The sequence below is a fragment of the Callithrix jacchus genome, chromosome X (assembly GCF_049354715.1).
Source record: "Callithrix jacchus isolate 240 chromosome X, calJac240_pri, whole genome shotgun sequence".
NCBI lineage: Eukaryota > Metazoa > Chordata > Mammalia > Primates > Cebidae > Callithrix > Callithrix jacchus.
The window spans coordinates 107,599,457-107,616,467 of record NC_133524.1 but is presented as its reverse complement, the minus strand read 5'-3'; the positions used below and the strand labels follow the sequence as shown (position 1 = coordinate 107,616,467).

The 17,011-nt window shown below is 37.7% G+C and overlaps 1 protein-coding gene across 32 annotated transcripts in view; it reads right to left on the bottom strand.

Annotated features, from left to right (window-relative positions):
• Window positions 1–1,534: 1,534 nt before the first annotated feature.
• Window positions 1,535–17,011, bottom strand: part of PAK3 (p21 (RAC1) activated kinase 3) — a 287,279-nt gene continuing 271,802 nt past the window's right edge. For 17 of the 32 annotated variants that reach the window (XM_035289027.3, XM_054251356.2, XM_008989767.4 and 14 more), the window contains 3 exons: window positions 11,909–12,046; window positions 11,454–11,581; window positions 1,535–8,206 (listed from right to left, as the gene is read on the bottom strand). In XM_035289027.3, coding sequence (XP_035144918.1) covers window positions 11,483–11,581; window positions 11,909–12,046 — 237 coding nt within the window. In that variant the 3' untranslated portion in view covers window positions 1,535–8,206; window positions 11,454–11,482. The remainder of the gene's footprint in view (window positions 8,207–11,453; window positions 11,582–11,908; window positions 12,047–17,011) is intronic. The other 15 variants (XM_035289030.3, XM_035289031.3, XM_002763164.6 and 12 more) reach the window with 1 other exon arrangement.

The following is a 17,011-nucleotide window of genomic DNA, read 5'->3' as shown; positions in this document are numbered from 1 at the left end:
GTGGTTGAGTCATCCCAGTGGCCTACCCAGAGATCTGTCAGCATCAGGGACTGCTGTGTACATTGCAGATATAGGTAAGTAGAATGGCAAACACAGGAGCAGTTGTACAGTGACAAAGGTACAGGATTAGCAGAGGGTGGTGGTAGTAGTTGTGTGTCCCACAGGTACGTGGGAAGCCAGAAGATGCCACCCAAGTGCTTGGGGGCAAAGACCTCATGGGATGTGGAGAACAACTATAATCTGAGGGACATTTCAGGTATTAGCCCCTCCTCACTTCAATAGGAGGTAAGGAACTTGGATAAGACTAGAATTCCAGCAATCATGCTTATAAGGCTGAGCTGTGGAATAATATATTTGTCATTGTTTGGGCCCTGCTCCTTCAAGTCATTGTGACAAAGGAAAATGCCTTCAAATTTTATTTTTTGATAGAAGATATTGGTAATTTGCTAACTTATAAAGAGTATTTCTACGTTACTTAATAAGAATAGAAAATTAGTTGGAGCAAACCTGGCAAGAAAGGCTGGAAGGTTGTGAGGATTGTTAGTTAGCAGGAGCTTGTTAGTAAGAAGGCAGTGCAGTAATTGTGCACATGGACCGTAGATAACTTGGCTCAATCCTAGCTACTGGAATTCTCATTCACTTGCCCACTCGTATTTACAGAAAATGTCTTTTTGCCTTTCAATATAAAGAGTTTAAGTGAGAAAATTAAAGCTTGCGTGTAAGTACAGTGAACTAGAAAACAACGAAATATTTGGTAAGATATGTAATCCACTTGTAGAGAATATAGTACCATTGTGTACGCACTTACATAAAAGTACAAAATTACACATGCTCTAGAAAGATTGTATAGTAGTACTGCACAAGTAATACTAGTTGATCAAATTGCTGGTGTCCCTGTCTTGAGTCTTGAGGACTCAAAAGAGCCTCCAACAAACAGGTATGTCTAGCAGTTTTAACAAGCTTTACTGTCATTTAGTCACATTTCAAAGTAATTTTCTCAAAGAAAAGTTATCTTTAAAAGAAATGTCTACAGTGTCTGATATGTAGCAGGAGCTCAATAAATGCTTACTAATGCATGAGCAAATTAGTGAGTGAAGGTTTTCAGTAATGTTGGTTGGAATGCCTCCTGTGACCTCTGGACTTTGGTATCAGATATAAGACAAAACTAAACATTGTGCAGATGGTTTTGCATGCTCAGAATTTTCCAAGTGGAAAGATGATCAAAAACAAATTATTTACTACATGTGATTTTCTTTTGGTAGGTTTCCGTCATCTACACGGCTTTTGACCTGCATTGATTATACATATTTGTCTCTCTGAGCTACTCCATGCAAACATCAAATGGAGAATCTGCGTCTGAGTTATTTAGTAGCAGAATTCGCAGGGCATTTCCTGTATTGGTCACAAGGCTGGGCAATTCCCTGCCTCCAGACCTATGAGACAGTGATATACCCACCAACCTGTGAAGTAGGTAAAATGGTCAATGCTAAGGGGGTGGATGGGAAGGTGACACAAGACAGAAGCACTAGCTCACTGATGTTTGTCATTTTTATTTGCAATACTTTAGGTCCAAGTTTCAAACTGCAATATTTTTACACTCAAGACACAGTCATGCACAATCCATATTTCAATTTTCTATTGCTTCAACCACAATTTAAAATAACAGTATTGGAAACAAAAATCCTTAAAAAGATTGGATGCTGAGGCCAAAAGGATGTAACCATACCATCAGCAGGTCTACAAAAGAAATAACTTACTTAAAAATCAACAAACAAAAAGACCATAAATACCTTTAATCCAAAGTTACAGAAGAATTTCACTACACATGGTTTACAGATAACACATTTTGACAAAAGTAATGCACAGCCAAATGAGATACAATTCTGATAAACAATGAAAATGTGGATCCTCAACTTGTTTTGTGTAGATGTTTTAAGTATAATCCCAGTAGACATCACTACCCTTGTGATCTGGCTCCTCCCGGCTGATGTACTGAGATTTAAAACTCAATGCATTAATAGTTACAGGATTCTGTGAAGATCTTATCACCAATAATCAATATAGTATTTGCAGGTCCATAAAGCACACCATACACAAGCACACATATTGAACTTGAATTTTGCACTCAGGACTGGTTGGCACTCTGCTGTAGGCAGGGCATTGGGACCATCCACTAACTCCCAGTTTACCCTCTTTCCAGCAGTGTACTCATCATACAACTGGCCAATCACTGTGGGAGTTGTCATCAGGAATGCTATCTTTGGTTCCCAACAAATGAATTTGTCAACACTTCTGACTGCTAAGAGCATGTAATTACTTTTTCATTTCTCTCTGCAACTTGTAAGTGTTTAGGTTTACTCTTAGTAGTCTCAGCCATTAAAATGCATGGGCTCTGCCATCTTGTGCCACTTGAGAATTAAACTATATAAAGCCCAGCACTAATTCACAGGAAAGGAGAAGCCCAAGTACAGTTATATTCTAGCAAGTGTGACAGTGTATTTCTGTTGTAGTGGCAAATACTGGCGACAGCTTAATGAAAACCAGACTTTACATAGAGAGTGTATGGAAAATGAAAACTGGGAACAGTCAACAGAAAATGGACATTAAAACAAAAACAAAACGAAACAACTCTGAATGAATTGAAAGGCTGCCACAAGTTTTATCAACATTCCCTATTATTATGAACTTCATTTGCTTGAGTTTTAAAAATCATCCTACACAGTTCTTTTATTTAACTGCAACATAAGACACTCAGGCTTAAGCATGTGATATTTGCCATCACTATAGCAGGCTGAATTTGCAAGGCAACCTATAATACAGTAGAATGTTAGAGCTTTTGGAAAGACCCTAAGGATCATCTAGTCCAATACACTTATTTTACAGACGAGGAAACAGTCATTGAAAGGTTAAGTGACTTGCCCAAGGTCTCACTGCAATTAGTAATAAAGCTCATATTAGACTCCAGGGCTCCTTCTTCCTAGGCTAGTATTTATTCCACTACATCTGACTCATTCTCTATTATTGCTATTGATTTCCTCTTGGGTACTAAATATGGTGAACAGATGGATGCCTGCCTTATTGCTGGTATTACGGGATAGCATTTGCCTGATGGCAGCTTCTAAAGGAGACTTTGATGGCACTAATCAGTTTCTAAAAGTTTATATTGCAAGTTCAACCCAATTAAGTGGCAGTAAATGCAACAAGTTAAATAGAATACTTGTACACACAGGTGTGCACATGAAGGTGATATCTCAGTTCCCGCCTTTGCAGATTCAGTCGGACATTGTTTAATATTAACACATTCCCAATGCATGTTGGTTTATATTCATTTGGTTAGTTAAAGGACTGTGGATCAGAAAAGGAATGAAAAAACTAAAAGCTAAGCAACAGAAAAATTATATCAGAAACAAATCTTTTATGAAAAATTCTTTTATAGGAGAAATATTTCCATTATTTCCAAGTTACCATTTATTTCCTTCCCAGTCCACATACAAATATATGTTCAGAATTGTGTGTTGAGTTCACTCCAAATCCCAGGCCTATTGAACTGTCAGTTTACAAATGCTGAATTTCAGTCTTCTTGTTCAGAGCTCAGAGACTGGGAGATACTTGCATTGTTGGCCATGCCTTTGTTAAACTGAATACTAACTGCAAGTAGGTCAGATAAAGACCAAGAGATTCAACTGGGGATGGCAGGGTTAAGACTCCCTTAAGTATTTTTACAAGGCGAATGACCGATAAAAAGCCAATTGAGTTCTCTAGTTGAGGGTCTGCTTTTAGTGAAACTAAGTAACATATCATATCCGAGGTGACTACCTCATTATTAAAGTTCTCACCTAAAATTTCTTCAGTGAGTGAGAAGGAAATTCTTCTCCTTTGATTAGATGATCTCCCTTGCTCTTTAAAAATCACAACTACTGCATAAAACCTATAATTAGGCGAAACAAAAGCACAGGAGACCATCTCAAGTCAAAATTAACAGAACTATAACTGAATGCCAACAGGCAGAGATGGTTCTAAATATTTGTTTAATGATTTCAAAGTCAGCTTTTAATTACAAGTCATAACTTCTACTGAAATCAATGGGACTTGCCGTATTGGTTATTAAAATAAGAATTCTACTTGAATGATATACAGTAATATCCTGTTGGACAAGAAAATGGTAGGAGCTGGGGATTTTATCCTATTCCTCCAAAATTCAACCCGAAAGTCTGTTAAAACGTTCCAGAAAGGCAGTATCTGCAACCGATGTTATTAAGGGGGCTAAAAATGGTCACGCCTCCAGTCTAAAGCAACCACAAAACAAACACCCGAATACCGTACCAAAGCAGAGGGCAGACAGCCTGTTTTAAAGCAGAAGAGTGTGTTTTGAGTTCTAATAGTGACATCTCCCTAGCTTTAACTTATTGATAATAGTCTCCTAAGAAAGCACATGCCATACCCGAGCGTGTGCCAACCTCAGCACCCAGGCAAGTATAAAGCCTATGGAATAATTGTAACTAGCAAATATCTGTGCCCTGCATGCTCTGGGCTCTGGCCAGAAGGCATCTGCTTCTGGCGTCTTTTCTATGTGTCTATAGTTCCCTTTCTGCTGTTTATTATAAAGCAATTATTATAACAACATCAAAGAAAATTTTTAAAAGAAAAAAAATTTTCACATAATTCCATCACCCTAACACAACTGATTTCAATTTTCTGTGTTACCAGTCTTTGTCCATATGCATTTCTTTTTACATAGTTGTAATCCCTGTTTATGTTATTCAAAAGTGATATTATAGGATCTCTCAGAACTGGCAGCTTCATTAGAAACAAACAACTCATTAAGCAAAGGAATATAATTATTTACACGATCTTTGAGCTGAGAAATATCATTTATAGACAAACATCTCAAACTATCAAAACAGTTATACAGACAACAGGAAGCAATTTCATATTTCTTTTTCTTTTAGCAATGGAGTGTGCTTCACTGGGGAGGGATAGATGTAAGGATAAGGTGGTTAAACTCAAACATTGAGGTGCAGTTCACAAGCCTGAAAGAAATCTGAATAACATAAAGAATAAATACTTGAGTTAAATTTTCTTACATGACTTGGCCATCCAGTAGCCAAAATGGAACATGGACGCACAAATATTTACAATGACACATACACGAGGTCAGCAAGAACGAAGTCATTACCCAACATGGTGACTGATTTGAGAGGATTGTGTCATTCGACAATCTTCATGGGATTATGACAACGCACTGGATCCTTGCTAACAACATTAACGTTCTTTTCTTTTTTAAATAAATAATCTCTACTGTGCTTCTCACCCTTTCCTGACTTTCCCACTGCCCTATTCCTATCTCAGGACATTTTGGAATCAACATTCGAGGATGTGCCCTTGTTATCTCAGGGCACACTAGTAACATTAAAGATTTGGATAGACTCACCTGTGTCAAGATGAGCTAAAAAAAATCTGGGGAAAGAGAATAAACTGTTAACAATCTGGAGTCCAAGTTGCTCGACTGTACCAAAAGTGAATCCTTCAGCATCATTGTGGCATGAGAAACAGCTTCTCTCTAATACTTATTAGAAATATTTACAACTCTCCAATACAAGGAAGGGGTTTTAGCAGCTGTTCTCATTTGAAAATTTACGTAAGTACAAATTTATAAAAGTAATGCCTCCTGGGATATATTATTATAAAATCTTGGTACAAAGTGGTCGTAAAGAAGTACTTGGCTCCTCGTTTTTAATATGCTGAACTGAAAGCATAAAAGAGAAGCCATTTCTCTGCCTACGGTGGTCTGAAGGATCACTGCTCCATGTTCTCCAAAATAACAACAAAAAGGCCTTCACAACATCTAAGGGATGCTAACTGATGAACAGGGCTTCCTAACCAGGTTTTGGGCTCTCTTCACTGGCAGGACATGGTCACCAATGTACTGGTTTTTATTTGCATCCCAGGATTTTATTGACTTTCCTGGCACTATGAGTGAAAAAATTTAAATGAAATCAAAATTAAGGCCTCTCTCTCTCATTAGAGCAGTGTAGCATTAAAAATTACAGGCCCAGATGCCTTTTTGCAAGGTATAACATAGTATGCTTCAAATTAATATTACCATTTCATTTTCTTTCCACATTTGTTGTTTTATCCCAATGTGGACATTTCAAGGGGAGGAGATCAAGCCCCTCCCAAATTTTACAGTCAAAGAAAACAATAGGGAAAATAGGAAACACACTTGTGGGGTCATCTCCTAAACATAAAAATGTACACTAAATGCTTTGCTGAAACTCTAAAGAAAGTGCTTTCATTTTAAGGAATGAATACATGGATGGTTAAATGGATGGATGTACCTTTGCAAAGAAGGAGAGAGGCCTAAGTAACTAATCTCTTTCCCCTTCTTGCTGAATGTTTATAGGTTCTGTTTAGATTCTTTGAATACTATAAATTAAGAAGCCTTCTATCACACAAATCATTAGCTTTTCAAAGGCTTAGAGAAACAACTTTCTGTAATTTATAAAATTATCAATACACTCAAAAGAGAAGCATATCCTTTTCTACACAGACACCCTCCAGATATTTTTCTATTCTAAGAAGATTCAGGAAGTGCCAGCTGTTGAACTTTTAATCAATGGTGAAATAATAGTTGGTGAAATATTGTTATAATAATATGGTGATATTTTGTTATTTTCCTGAAGCCATAGAAGGAATTCTGTTGGACTGACATTTCTTGAAATATGACCGTAAGTTAAAATTATTTTCCACTGAAGAGCATTTGAAGATCTTTATGAATATGCTTTTGATACTCAAAAGCCCAAAGAATTAAGCATGAACATACCATATTCTGAAACAGAAATAGGTGATACATACAGAAAATGGGAACAAGTACTTAGAGCCAAATATTGATTGGGATGTAGCTTTCACTGACCTCCCATTTCTTACAGAGTTGAATGTTTACTATATCACTGTTCTCTAGATCTTTAAAAACCTTTTGTAAATGTTATAAATTTTCAAAATAAATAATTTGTGTCATAAGGAAATGTTGGTTAATGGAATGATTTCCTCCTGGTATGCCTATTTTACAGTGCATATGTTTTATAAGCACAAGAGAGGATTAATTTAGGTTTCATTACCTTTGTTTACTTGAAGTCCAACAAGGATTTCAGGATTCTACATTTATCTGGTTTTGGTTCTCAAAGAAAGTTCCATCTTTGTTTAAATGTGGTTTCTCCTATCAGGATTTCCTAGGTTCAGAACCTGAACTCACCTAGCAGGATGTCACAGTTTCAGTGTGTCCTCTTCCAGGTATTAAGAAGATTAACAACCTGGTTTACTCAACTAGCTTTTAAGCATGATTGTGAAAATGTGACAGGACTTCACCATTTGAGCTTTATTTAGATATACAGTTTGTAAAAGCCCTTCCTGAACACACATATTCCTCTCCACTTTTGGAAAATGTCTTAAAAGAAACCTTTTCCAACCCAAATGCAGAAAAATAGGTACATAAACCAAGTCACCACTATAGAAGAAGAATAAAAAATTGCAACTCTATTAGGGCGTGGACTTTCACATGTTCACACAGTACTTGCTCTTTTTTTGTTTGTTTGTTTGTTTGTTTACTTTTTCATTTTTTTTTGCTTTGCATTTTTGCTTTCTTTTTTTTTAGAAAAACATTTTGACATCTTTTTTCTGGACATCTAATGACAATGCAAGTGAAAAACATCACATTGGGTAAGGAGTTTGGAAGGAGGTTCGAATGCAAGAGGGACTACTCTCTAACTTAAAAACAAACACAACACTATGAAGAGGGAGTGTGCATCTTTGAGAAACCTTTTTCTTCAAAGTGAATGCACAAAATGAGGGGATTCACTACTGGCTCTTTCGCTTCACGGTGGAAGTGACTGCTTTATGGTCACTTCAACATTGCTGCCCTGTTTGGGCTGCTATTCAGGCTTACAAATAAATTACATAATCTGAGGGAGTAGGAAAAAGGCTTATAAGAAGTTTCTATTCATTTGAAAGATAAAGAACCCCCACCCCATTTGACTGTCTTTTCTTCCATCTTTCCTGCAGCAGAGTTTTATTTCAGTCTTACTCATGAGGGAGATGGTGAGGTGTAAGGCTTGCAGTCTTAGCGGCTGCTGTTCTTAATTGCTTCCTTTGCTGCGATAATCAGAGGAGTCAGACTGGAAAGAGGCTTGGCTAATTTTAAAAATGGATGCTGCAAAAGGAAAAAAAAGAGGAATTATTGGAATTCTTTCCTCCAACAAGTATATTACTTTACATTTTCAAGCAGCCCTTTTAAATTAAGATATATTTTGAACACCCAATTAAATATCATTTAATTAAAAACGGTGCCAGCTTTTGTCCTTCAGATGTTTTTGTACTTCAGTGTCATGAAATCTTCTAGAAGTTGACTGGCATAGTGAGAAACTCTAAGGGATCTCGTAAAATCTCACTGTGTTTGCAACAGTCTGACTCTTTGATTTTCTTAAACTGATGAATTTATCTAGAGAAGTTGTCATTCTGGAAAAAGTGTCTTTAGTTAACCATTAAAGAACTGTATCCTGAAACCAGTGGCTTACTAACTGCTAAACCCAATAGCTGTGCCTCTACCATTTCTCTTTTTTGTCCCTCTGCAGTACTTAATAAGAGTGAATATCCCTTCCTTCTTTGAAATTTATTTGTTTCTTTAGCCTTAGGAGCCTGTGACATTCTACCATATTGGGTCTCTTCCATGCACATGTGCACTGAATATTCTAGCTCCATTTTATTCCCTGGTTTCACTTCCTCCTCCTGCCTTTTACTCATGAGAACTTGGCTGTCATCATCTTCTTTTTCTAATTTAATTTCTTACAGATCTCATTCTCCTTCATGGTTTCAACCTACCATCTGCTTTGTGGGGATGACTCCTAAATCCATAGTGTGTGACCTGATCTCTTTCCTGAACTCTGGTCCTAGTTTTCCTGCTGGATATATTCTACGGGATGTTCTTACGTCACCTTAAATTCAACATTTAAAATGTTATGTAACAGTCCCACAGACAGGGCAATCCTGTACAATGTAAGCTATAGGGGCTTTGAGTCAGAGCACTTAGGTTAAATCTGTTTATTAAAATGGTTAAATGAGGTAAGTGGCAGTCCCTTATAAGTTACATAGGGTCAAGAAATGTTAGCTATTATATTATCTTCCATCACTTGTCCTCTCTTGTCTTTCTCTTCTTTATGTTCTAAATGCAATAAGCTACCGGGTACTTTCTTTTCAACATCTCTTACATTTATCTCTTGCTTTTTTTTTTATTTTCTTTCTTTTTTTTTATTTTTTTGAGATGGAGAGATGGAGTCTTGCTCTGTGGCTCAGGCTGGAGTGCAGTGGTGCGATCTCGGCTCACTGCAACGTCTGCCTCCTGGGTTCAAGTGATTCTCATGCCTCAGCCTCCCGGATAGCCAGGATCACAGGTGCATGCCACCATGCCCTACTAATTTTTGTATTTTTAGTAAAGACAGGGTTTCACCATGTTGGCCAGGCTGGTCTTGAATGCCTGACCTCAGGCAATCTAGCCACCTCAGCCTCCCAAAGTGTTGGGATTACAGATGTGAGCCACCACACCAGATCATCTCTTGCTTTTTCTAATTCAGTCCTAATCAACTTAATCCCAAACTATAATAACTCCCCTTTGGTCTCCCTGCCTCCATTTTTTCCTGTTGCTAATTCTTACTACATACTACCAGATTAATCTTCCTAAACAAAGCTGTCATCATGCTTGTCCCTTGGACATCTTCAGTGTTTCCCCACTGCCTACAGCTCCAACTCTTAAACCTAATATTCAAGCCCAACACAGTTTTATCTCCTGCAGCTTCTTTACTTGTACTCTTTACTTCAGCTACACTTTCTAGATTCTGTTCCCATAGACTTTGTCCATGTATCTCTGGTTATACTCTAACACTTCCATCTCAAATCCCTTCCCCTATTTTTTTCAACTTACCTAAAACTGATCACTTCTTCAAGGCCCAACAGACCTCTTTCCTGTTTGTAGACATTTTCTGATCACCCTAGCTTACAGAATATTTCTCTAATCAACTATGTCATTTACTATTTGTACAGCTCTTTGGTTTGAATGAATCACTAAACAGCTTTGCATTATCTTTTCATGTGCTCAAGAAAATTGTGATCTTCTTAAATGAAGAAATTATGCCTTTTAATAGGTTTGTATCACCCACTGCACTTATGCTTTATGGATGGAAGTTGCTGAATAAATATCAATTGATGGACAGTCTTAGTCTTAGCTCATACATAAAGGTACACAAATATTCAAGACCTGTGTCTTTTCTCCAGCCTTCCAGTGGCATGAATGTCATGCATCTCTCCCCTTTCTAATTTTGAAAATGGCAATAATAGGCTAGAGTCAGAGAATGGAGTTGCATGGACTCATAGAGATATACAGGTTATTGCTTACATTTATGAAATGAAAAGACATACTAAAGTATTCAATTTAGACTCAAAATACTGTTTTGCATCAGTTATCTGACTGGTTTATATAAAAAAAGTATTGTTAGGGAATGAATTAACTAGATAATTGATTAAATGATCTATTTAGGTGGATATCCACATTAAAAGAACCTACATCTTCAATTATCCTTACAAGAAGACATAAGAGGAATGTTTATCAGAATGTGTATGTAGAGTGGTGGGAGGAGTGAAAAGATATGAAAGTGAAGCACTCAAAAGCTGATTTTTCATCTGTAATTTGAGGCTGGATTAATTAGAGGATTAACAGAGGGCTATTCCAGATTTGACATTTTAGGGTCCTATGATAACCTGTGAAATGCTTGCAGGTAGTAGAAAAGAGAAGATGTAGTCTCTTCAATTTCTCCAAATAGGTTTACCCCAGGTATGATCTGAGTTAGGATGGCATATTTTTTTGCCTTGGTGTGGCTCTGTCTCTGGAGGGAGTTCAGAAGCAGCAGGAACATATTTTTCGTTCAGGGGGTAGGCTAGAACAGACAATCTGTGGTTAACGTGTTGTATAACCAAGCGTCGCACCTTCTGTTTAATTGGCTTATGTGTTCAAAGTTACAAAGACAAATAGCAGTCATTTTTCTTAGATGTTAAATGTCTTCATACATGTCCCTGAGAATCACTCCCCAGAAGTCAATCTATGTGTATAATCCTGGGCATGTGCTGCTTTATCAAATAAAGACTTTTTTATATATATTGTTTTTTGTGTGATGTGTGGTGGAAAGTCAGACAATTCAGGCCTCGTATCCCAGCTCTGCCATTCAAGAGCTGTGAGCCTCAATTTTTACATCTATCAAATGCTTATCTTATAGAGTTGTTATAAAAATGAAATAATTTATTGACATAATTTGGTACATAGTAAGTATTATTTCTCATCATATATACTAATCCCTGAGAGCCATGAAAAGGATAAATGGTTACAGAGGCACTCACCACTGGATGGTACTCACCCAGGCAAGCAGGTGCCTGCCAATTGGCATCACAAGCAAAGGGGCTTTGACCAGTAAAGCATTAGAGTAGCAAATGCCATGGAAATAATTGCATAGTTATGTAGAGAATTACCTCCGGCCAAGAGCACCTGCATACAACATCCAGGGGCACAAGTAAAGTTTAGAACAAAACACCAACACCAGAGGGTCACATTGTTTTTTTTTCCTTGCAAAATAAGACTCCAGGAAGAACTAAAGAGATTTATAGGTTACACTGCCAACTTCTCAGAAGAAAGGCAACATGTCAATCAATTATGTATTAGATGCATGCCTATAGTTATGTGCCTGTGGTCTAAAATAAAATGGTAATAGCCTAACTCTAGACATCTCTTGACAGAGCTCTCTAACTGTCACACATTGAGATGGAAAAGCTCAATATAATGCCTCTCTTTGTAATTGTCCTATTTTATTTTCACCTGCAAAAGCTCCTTGGCAGATCCTCGCCTATCCACATCCATCTCAAGACAGCGATTTAAAAAGTCACGGAATACAGCTGACAGTCTCTCAGGATTCTGGAGCTCTGGGGTTCCATTAGTGGCTATCAGATATAATGCCTGTAGAAAAAAATAAAAAATCCATTCAGCACATACATATTAAGATCATGGGTTGGCACAGAAGTCACAAATCCAGTTTTTTCTGGTTTACATTCTGGGTCTTAATAATTCCACTTTAGAGAATGACACATATATTTCAAAGTTTCTATAACATTTAGAAATGATTAATCTTGGCCGGGTGTGGTGGCTCATGACTGTAATCCTAGCACTTTGGGAGGCCAAGGTGGGCAGATCACGAGGCCAAGAGATCAAGATCATCCTGGCCAACATGGTGAAAGCCCATCTCTATTAAAAATTAAAAAAAAAAAATAGCTGAGTGTGGTGTTATGCGCCTGTAGTCCCAGCTACTCGGGAGGCAGGAGAGTAGTTCAAGCAAGAGAATTGCTTGAACCTCGGAGGTCGAGGTTGCAGTGAGCAGAGATCACGCCACTGAACTCCAGTCTGGTGACAGAACGAGGCTCTCAAAAAATAAAATAAAAATAATAATCTTGGCAGTAACTGAGGTGACAGCGAAGTGTCCTACCTTCCAAAAACTTAAAAATAAGGTTATATGGTTGTCCTCTGAGAGTTAAGCCAGTAAAAATCTACATATAATGAATATGCGATTAAGTACCTAGGATATTAAACCAAAGGACTGCCTATAAATCTGTTACTCTAAGGACTTGGGGAACACACATACATCCATTCATTTTGACCTGAGTATAACTTTGGAAAAGTGCAATGGAATGTAACTGTAAATTACTAAGTGCTTATCTTGTTTGAAGAATGTTTGTGTGTAGATGTAGAATGAAGAGAGTACACTATAGAATTAGGAAAGTACAAAGAACCAGAAGATGCCAGTGCCTGGATGAGAGGCAAGCTGTGACCCAAGAACGCAAATACTTTTATCCTGTGGCAGCTGACTCCGTACTGATTTTAATTAGATTTCCCATGTAGGTACACCAATAAGGAGAGTAAATATGAAAAAAAGTTGACAATGGTAGTCTTGGCACCTGACAATTATCATGGTAAAATAGTAAGTTGCTAATAATGATATATTTCTGAGAACTTTTTGGTATAAGGCCACCATTAAGAGACATCAAGTCATGATGTCCTGAGAGAATCAAGGTCTTTAGCCTTTCAGAGAGTTGAACTCAGGACTATGATTAATTCACAAAGGTAAATCCATGTTTTGAATTTTCTTTTCTTTTTTTTTTTTTGAGATGGAGTCTCACTCTGTCGCCCAGGCTAGAGTGCAGTGGCACGATTTTGGCTGACTGCAACCTTCGCCTCCCAGATTTAAGCAAGTCTCCCACCTCAGCCTCTGTAGCAGCTGGGATTACAGGCGCATGCCACTGTGTTAGTAGAGACGGGTTTCAGCATGTTGGCCGGTCTGGTCTTGAACTCCTGACCTCAAATGATCCACCCGCCTTGGCCTCCCAACTGTGTGGGATTATCGGTGTACTCCAGCTGAAGGTTCTTAATACAAGAAAGCTGGCCATTCCTGATGCCTCCTCTAAGTAAACATTTTAAGAAAATTTAGTATGTACCAGATAGTGTATTAGATACTGGAGACCTAAGGATGAATAAAACAGCGATCTTTCTTTGAAGGATCACACAATTTAGTTAGGAAGAGAGAAATATAGAGAGCTACAATACAGTGAGCCAAGAGCTAATTAAGGAAACTAGAAAGCACTAAGTAAATCAAGGATGAAGCAGTGTACACTAGAGCTCAGAGAAAGCTTCACAGAGGAGGTTGACATTTTAAAAGGGTATTGAAAAATAAGTAGGAGTTTGCCTGCAGGTAATGTCAGGGTTTTACCAGCCCATACAACAAACCCCCTAACTCTTACGAAGACATGTTCCCTCCAGAACTTGCCTGGGTTTTGCAGCAAATTATCACCCACTTGCCCCTTTCTCTACTCTTGCTTCTATTATTATTATTATTGTTATTTCTATAAAAGTCCTTTTGCAGGGCAGTTTTCATCAGCTCTTGAAGACATCTCTTCTTTTTTGAAACTCCCACAGAGGCACTTTAGAAAGGGTCTAGTTGACAGCAACTAGATTAAACAACTGTTTAATCTAGTTGGTGTCAACTTTATAGCACGCATTGGAATCATCCAGAGGGTTTGTTAAAAAACAGAGTTTCTGATTCAGTAAATATGGGGTGGGGGCAAGGATTTGCATTCAAATAAGTGTCCTGTGAAGCTGAAGCTGCTGGTTCCAGGACAACACTTCAAGAACAACTGGTTTAATCCACCCAAGTATTAAGCAATGGGCTAAACCAGAGGGTCCCAGACTTGTCTACACATTAGAGTCACTTGGAGACAGTTAGAAAATCCCCGTGCCCAGTTCTTACTCCCAGAAAAATTAAGTAAAAACCTCTTGGAGCAGAACTTAGGCACCAATATTTTTAAGATCTCCAGGCGATTTCAATTTCCAGCCAACAATGAGAATCCCTGGCTGAGAAACTGGAGCCCACTCCACACATAATAACTCAGAATCTGTGCATCGTATGTACACCAAACGTTAAGAGCCACAGAATTCCATAGGAGATTCTCTTGCATAGTGATGTATGAGAATTACAATGCCATATGCTTCTCTAGAGTGCACAGAAACATGTGGGTTTTCCTCCTAGTACTGTACACTTAAAAACCCACATGTAAATACAACCCTCACCCCTACGAAATGAGTATCTTCCTTTCTTCCAACTCTCATTCCTTTGTAATTTTCAATACCTTTACTGATGAACAGGAAATGCAGGTGGCAGCTATTAGGACTCCCATGCCAAAATACAAGTCACTGACAAATCCAGTTTTGACCAAAAGGAGATGGGATGCTTTTGGGAAATCACTAATTGGGTTAAATCGAATAGCGCACAATCATAGCAGATATAGCCAATTAAGTTCAAACTGTTTTTGTTCTTGGATGATTACTGCTTGAAGCACCTGTCCCCACAAATATTTTCATTCCTTAAAAGAAAATTTGTCACTACAAATTGCATTTGCTGCCTCCTACTAAAACCCTTTTATTTCAGCTGGCTACAACATCTCCAAAGTCACTGTTGCTTTTTTTCCTGCTCTGTAGCCAAGCCCAGAGCTAGACAAACACACCTCTTTCCTCCCTTTCCCATACTCATTTCTGCTCTCTGTAGATCCGTATTCATGCTATACTGTTTCATTTTCTCACTTTTCTTTCACCATTCTTAGCTTAATACATTCTTTTCCACCTAATTTTCGTCTTCTATGTACACATCTTCTCCATCCAAGTCCTTCTCATCTCTCTTCAATCTATGCATAATTACCTAAGGAAATACATGGCCTTTTTTCCATTCCATTTATGAATCCAAAAAATTATCTTAATAGTTTTTAAGCCTGAGTAGTGCCAGTGAGACAGTATATCAAGGGAGAAGAAAGCCCTGTAATTTGAAGGAAAGTCAGAAATAATGAGGAGCCAGTGCTACAAACCTCTGCATTACTTCAAAGAACCTTATATCCTCCTCAGAACTTCAACAAAAAGTCTGGCTGTAGTTTTTGCTAGGGGGTGGGTCTGATAGTAGGAGATGTTGATTGATGGCCTAACAGCAGACTCCTGCCCTGGTTGATTAGTGTTGATCTGCTTATACTCCCTGAACCCTAAACAGGCATCAGATACAAGGTTGCCTTTTGCCCAAAACTATATCATAAATACTTTTTGATGTTTTAAAAATTCTTCATAAACATAAATTTAAGAGCTGCATCATATAGTTCATCATGTGAATGCATCATATTATTGGTGAACTGATTAAAAAAATGCATGCGGTAAGAAAAAGGTTGAAACACCAATTTGTGAACACTGGTTCTCTCTGGATGGTAGGATTGTTGGTGACTTAATTTAAAATTTTTTTTTAATTTTCCAAATTTTCTACAATAAACATAGTTGCTTTTATTATTTTGAAAACCTCCAAAACATTATTTAGAAAATACAGTTTAAAAACTGCAGTGTCCAATTACCACAAAAATCCTCATCCATTTCTCTTTGTCTTCCTAGGATTAAACCTGCTTTTCATCAAGTCCTTCCCTTTGAGGGAAACAAAGACCCAGACCACTTCTTTTGTGACTATTGTTTTCATTTTAATTGCAACACTATTATTTCCAACTGATTTCCATTGCAAAAATCCACACTTTCAGTTATATATGGGCTAAACTGGCTTTTGTGGACTGGCCTGGGAAGCTAATCACTACGTATAATGCCACTTCTATGGGAAAATGCACTCTGAGGTCCAAATAATTAACTTAAAAATGTACTTTTGGAACACATCCTGTGAGTCAGCTGGGGACTCTCTTAGTAAAAAAAGAAAATTACTACCCACTGCCTTGCTAATGAGAGACAAATACAGTTGTAGCCAACACAACAATGACAGCAAAAAGGGTTTTACTAGCAAAGTCAAGTATTAGATGAATAAAGATTAAGGACAATAGATATAGGCGTGAGTGATATAACAAGTTGGTTTTATCTGAGCTAGTGGAAACTCAAAGAAAATAAGCTGGTTATTAGAAATTAGACTAGAGATTTCCCATATACTAGTTTGTTGCTTTTAATGTTAAGTAAGAAACCATATAATCACCTTTTACCCCTTCTTCCTCACCCAACAATCTTCCCCTCTCCACACCCTTATTATAAATCGTCTATCAGGTTCTGTTAACACAGCCTTTAGAAATGTCCACCCACTTCTCTCTATCCCTATTGTTTTTGCTTAAGGTCAGGTTTCTTTCAGATGGTTCCAAGGTTACAATAACCTCCTAACTGATTTTCCATTACTCAAGCCTTTTTATTCTTGAGTCCATCCTCCTTAACAATCTTATCTCATCACAGGTCTCATCATGTCATTCACTTCCCTCCTTTAAAATTTTTGGTCACTCTCCATGGTCCAGAGATGTGGTTTTCAAATTGTGCTCTCCAAAATTCCTCTTAAGAGCAGCTAAGAGGGTAAAGAAGAGAGAGAGA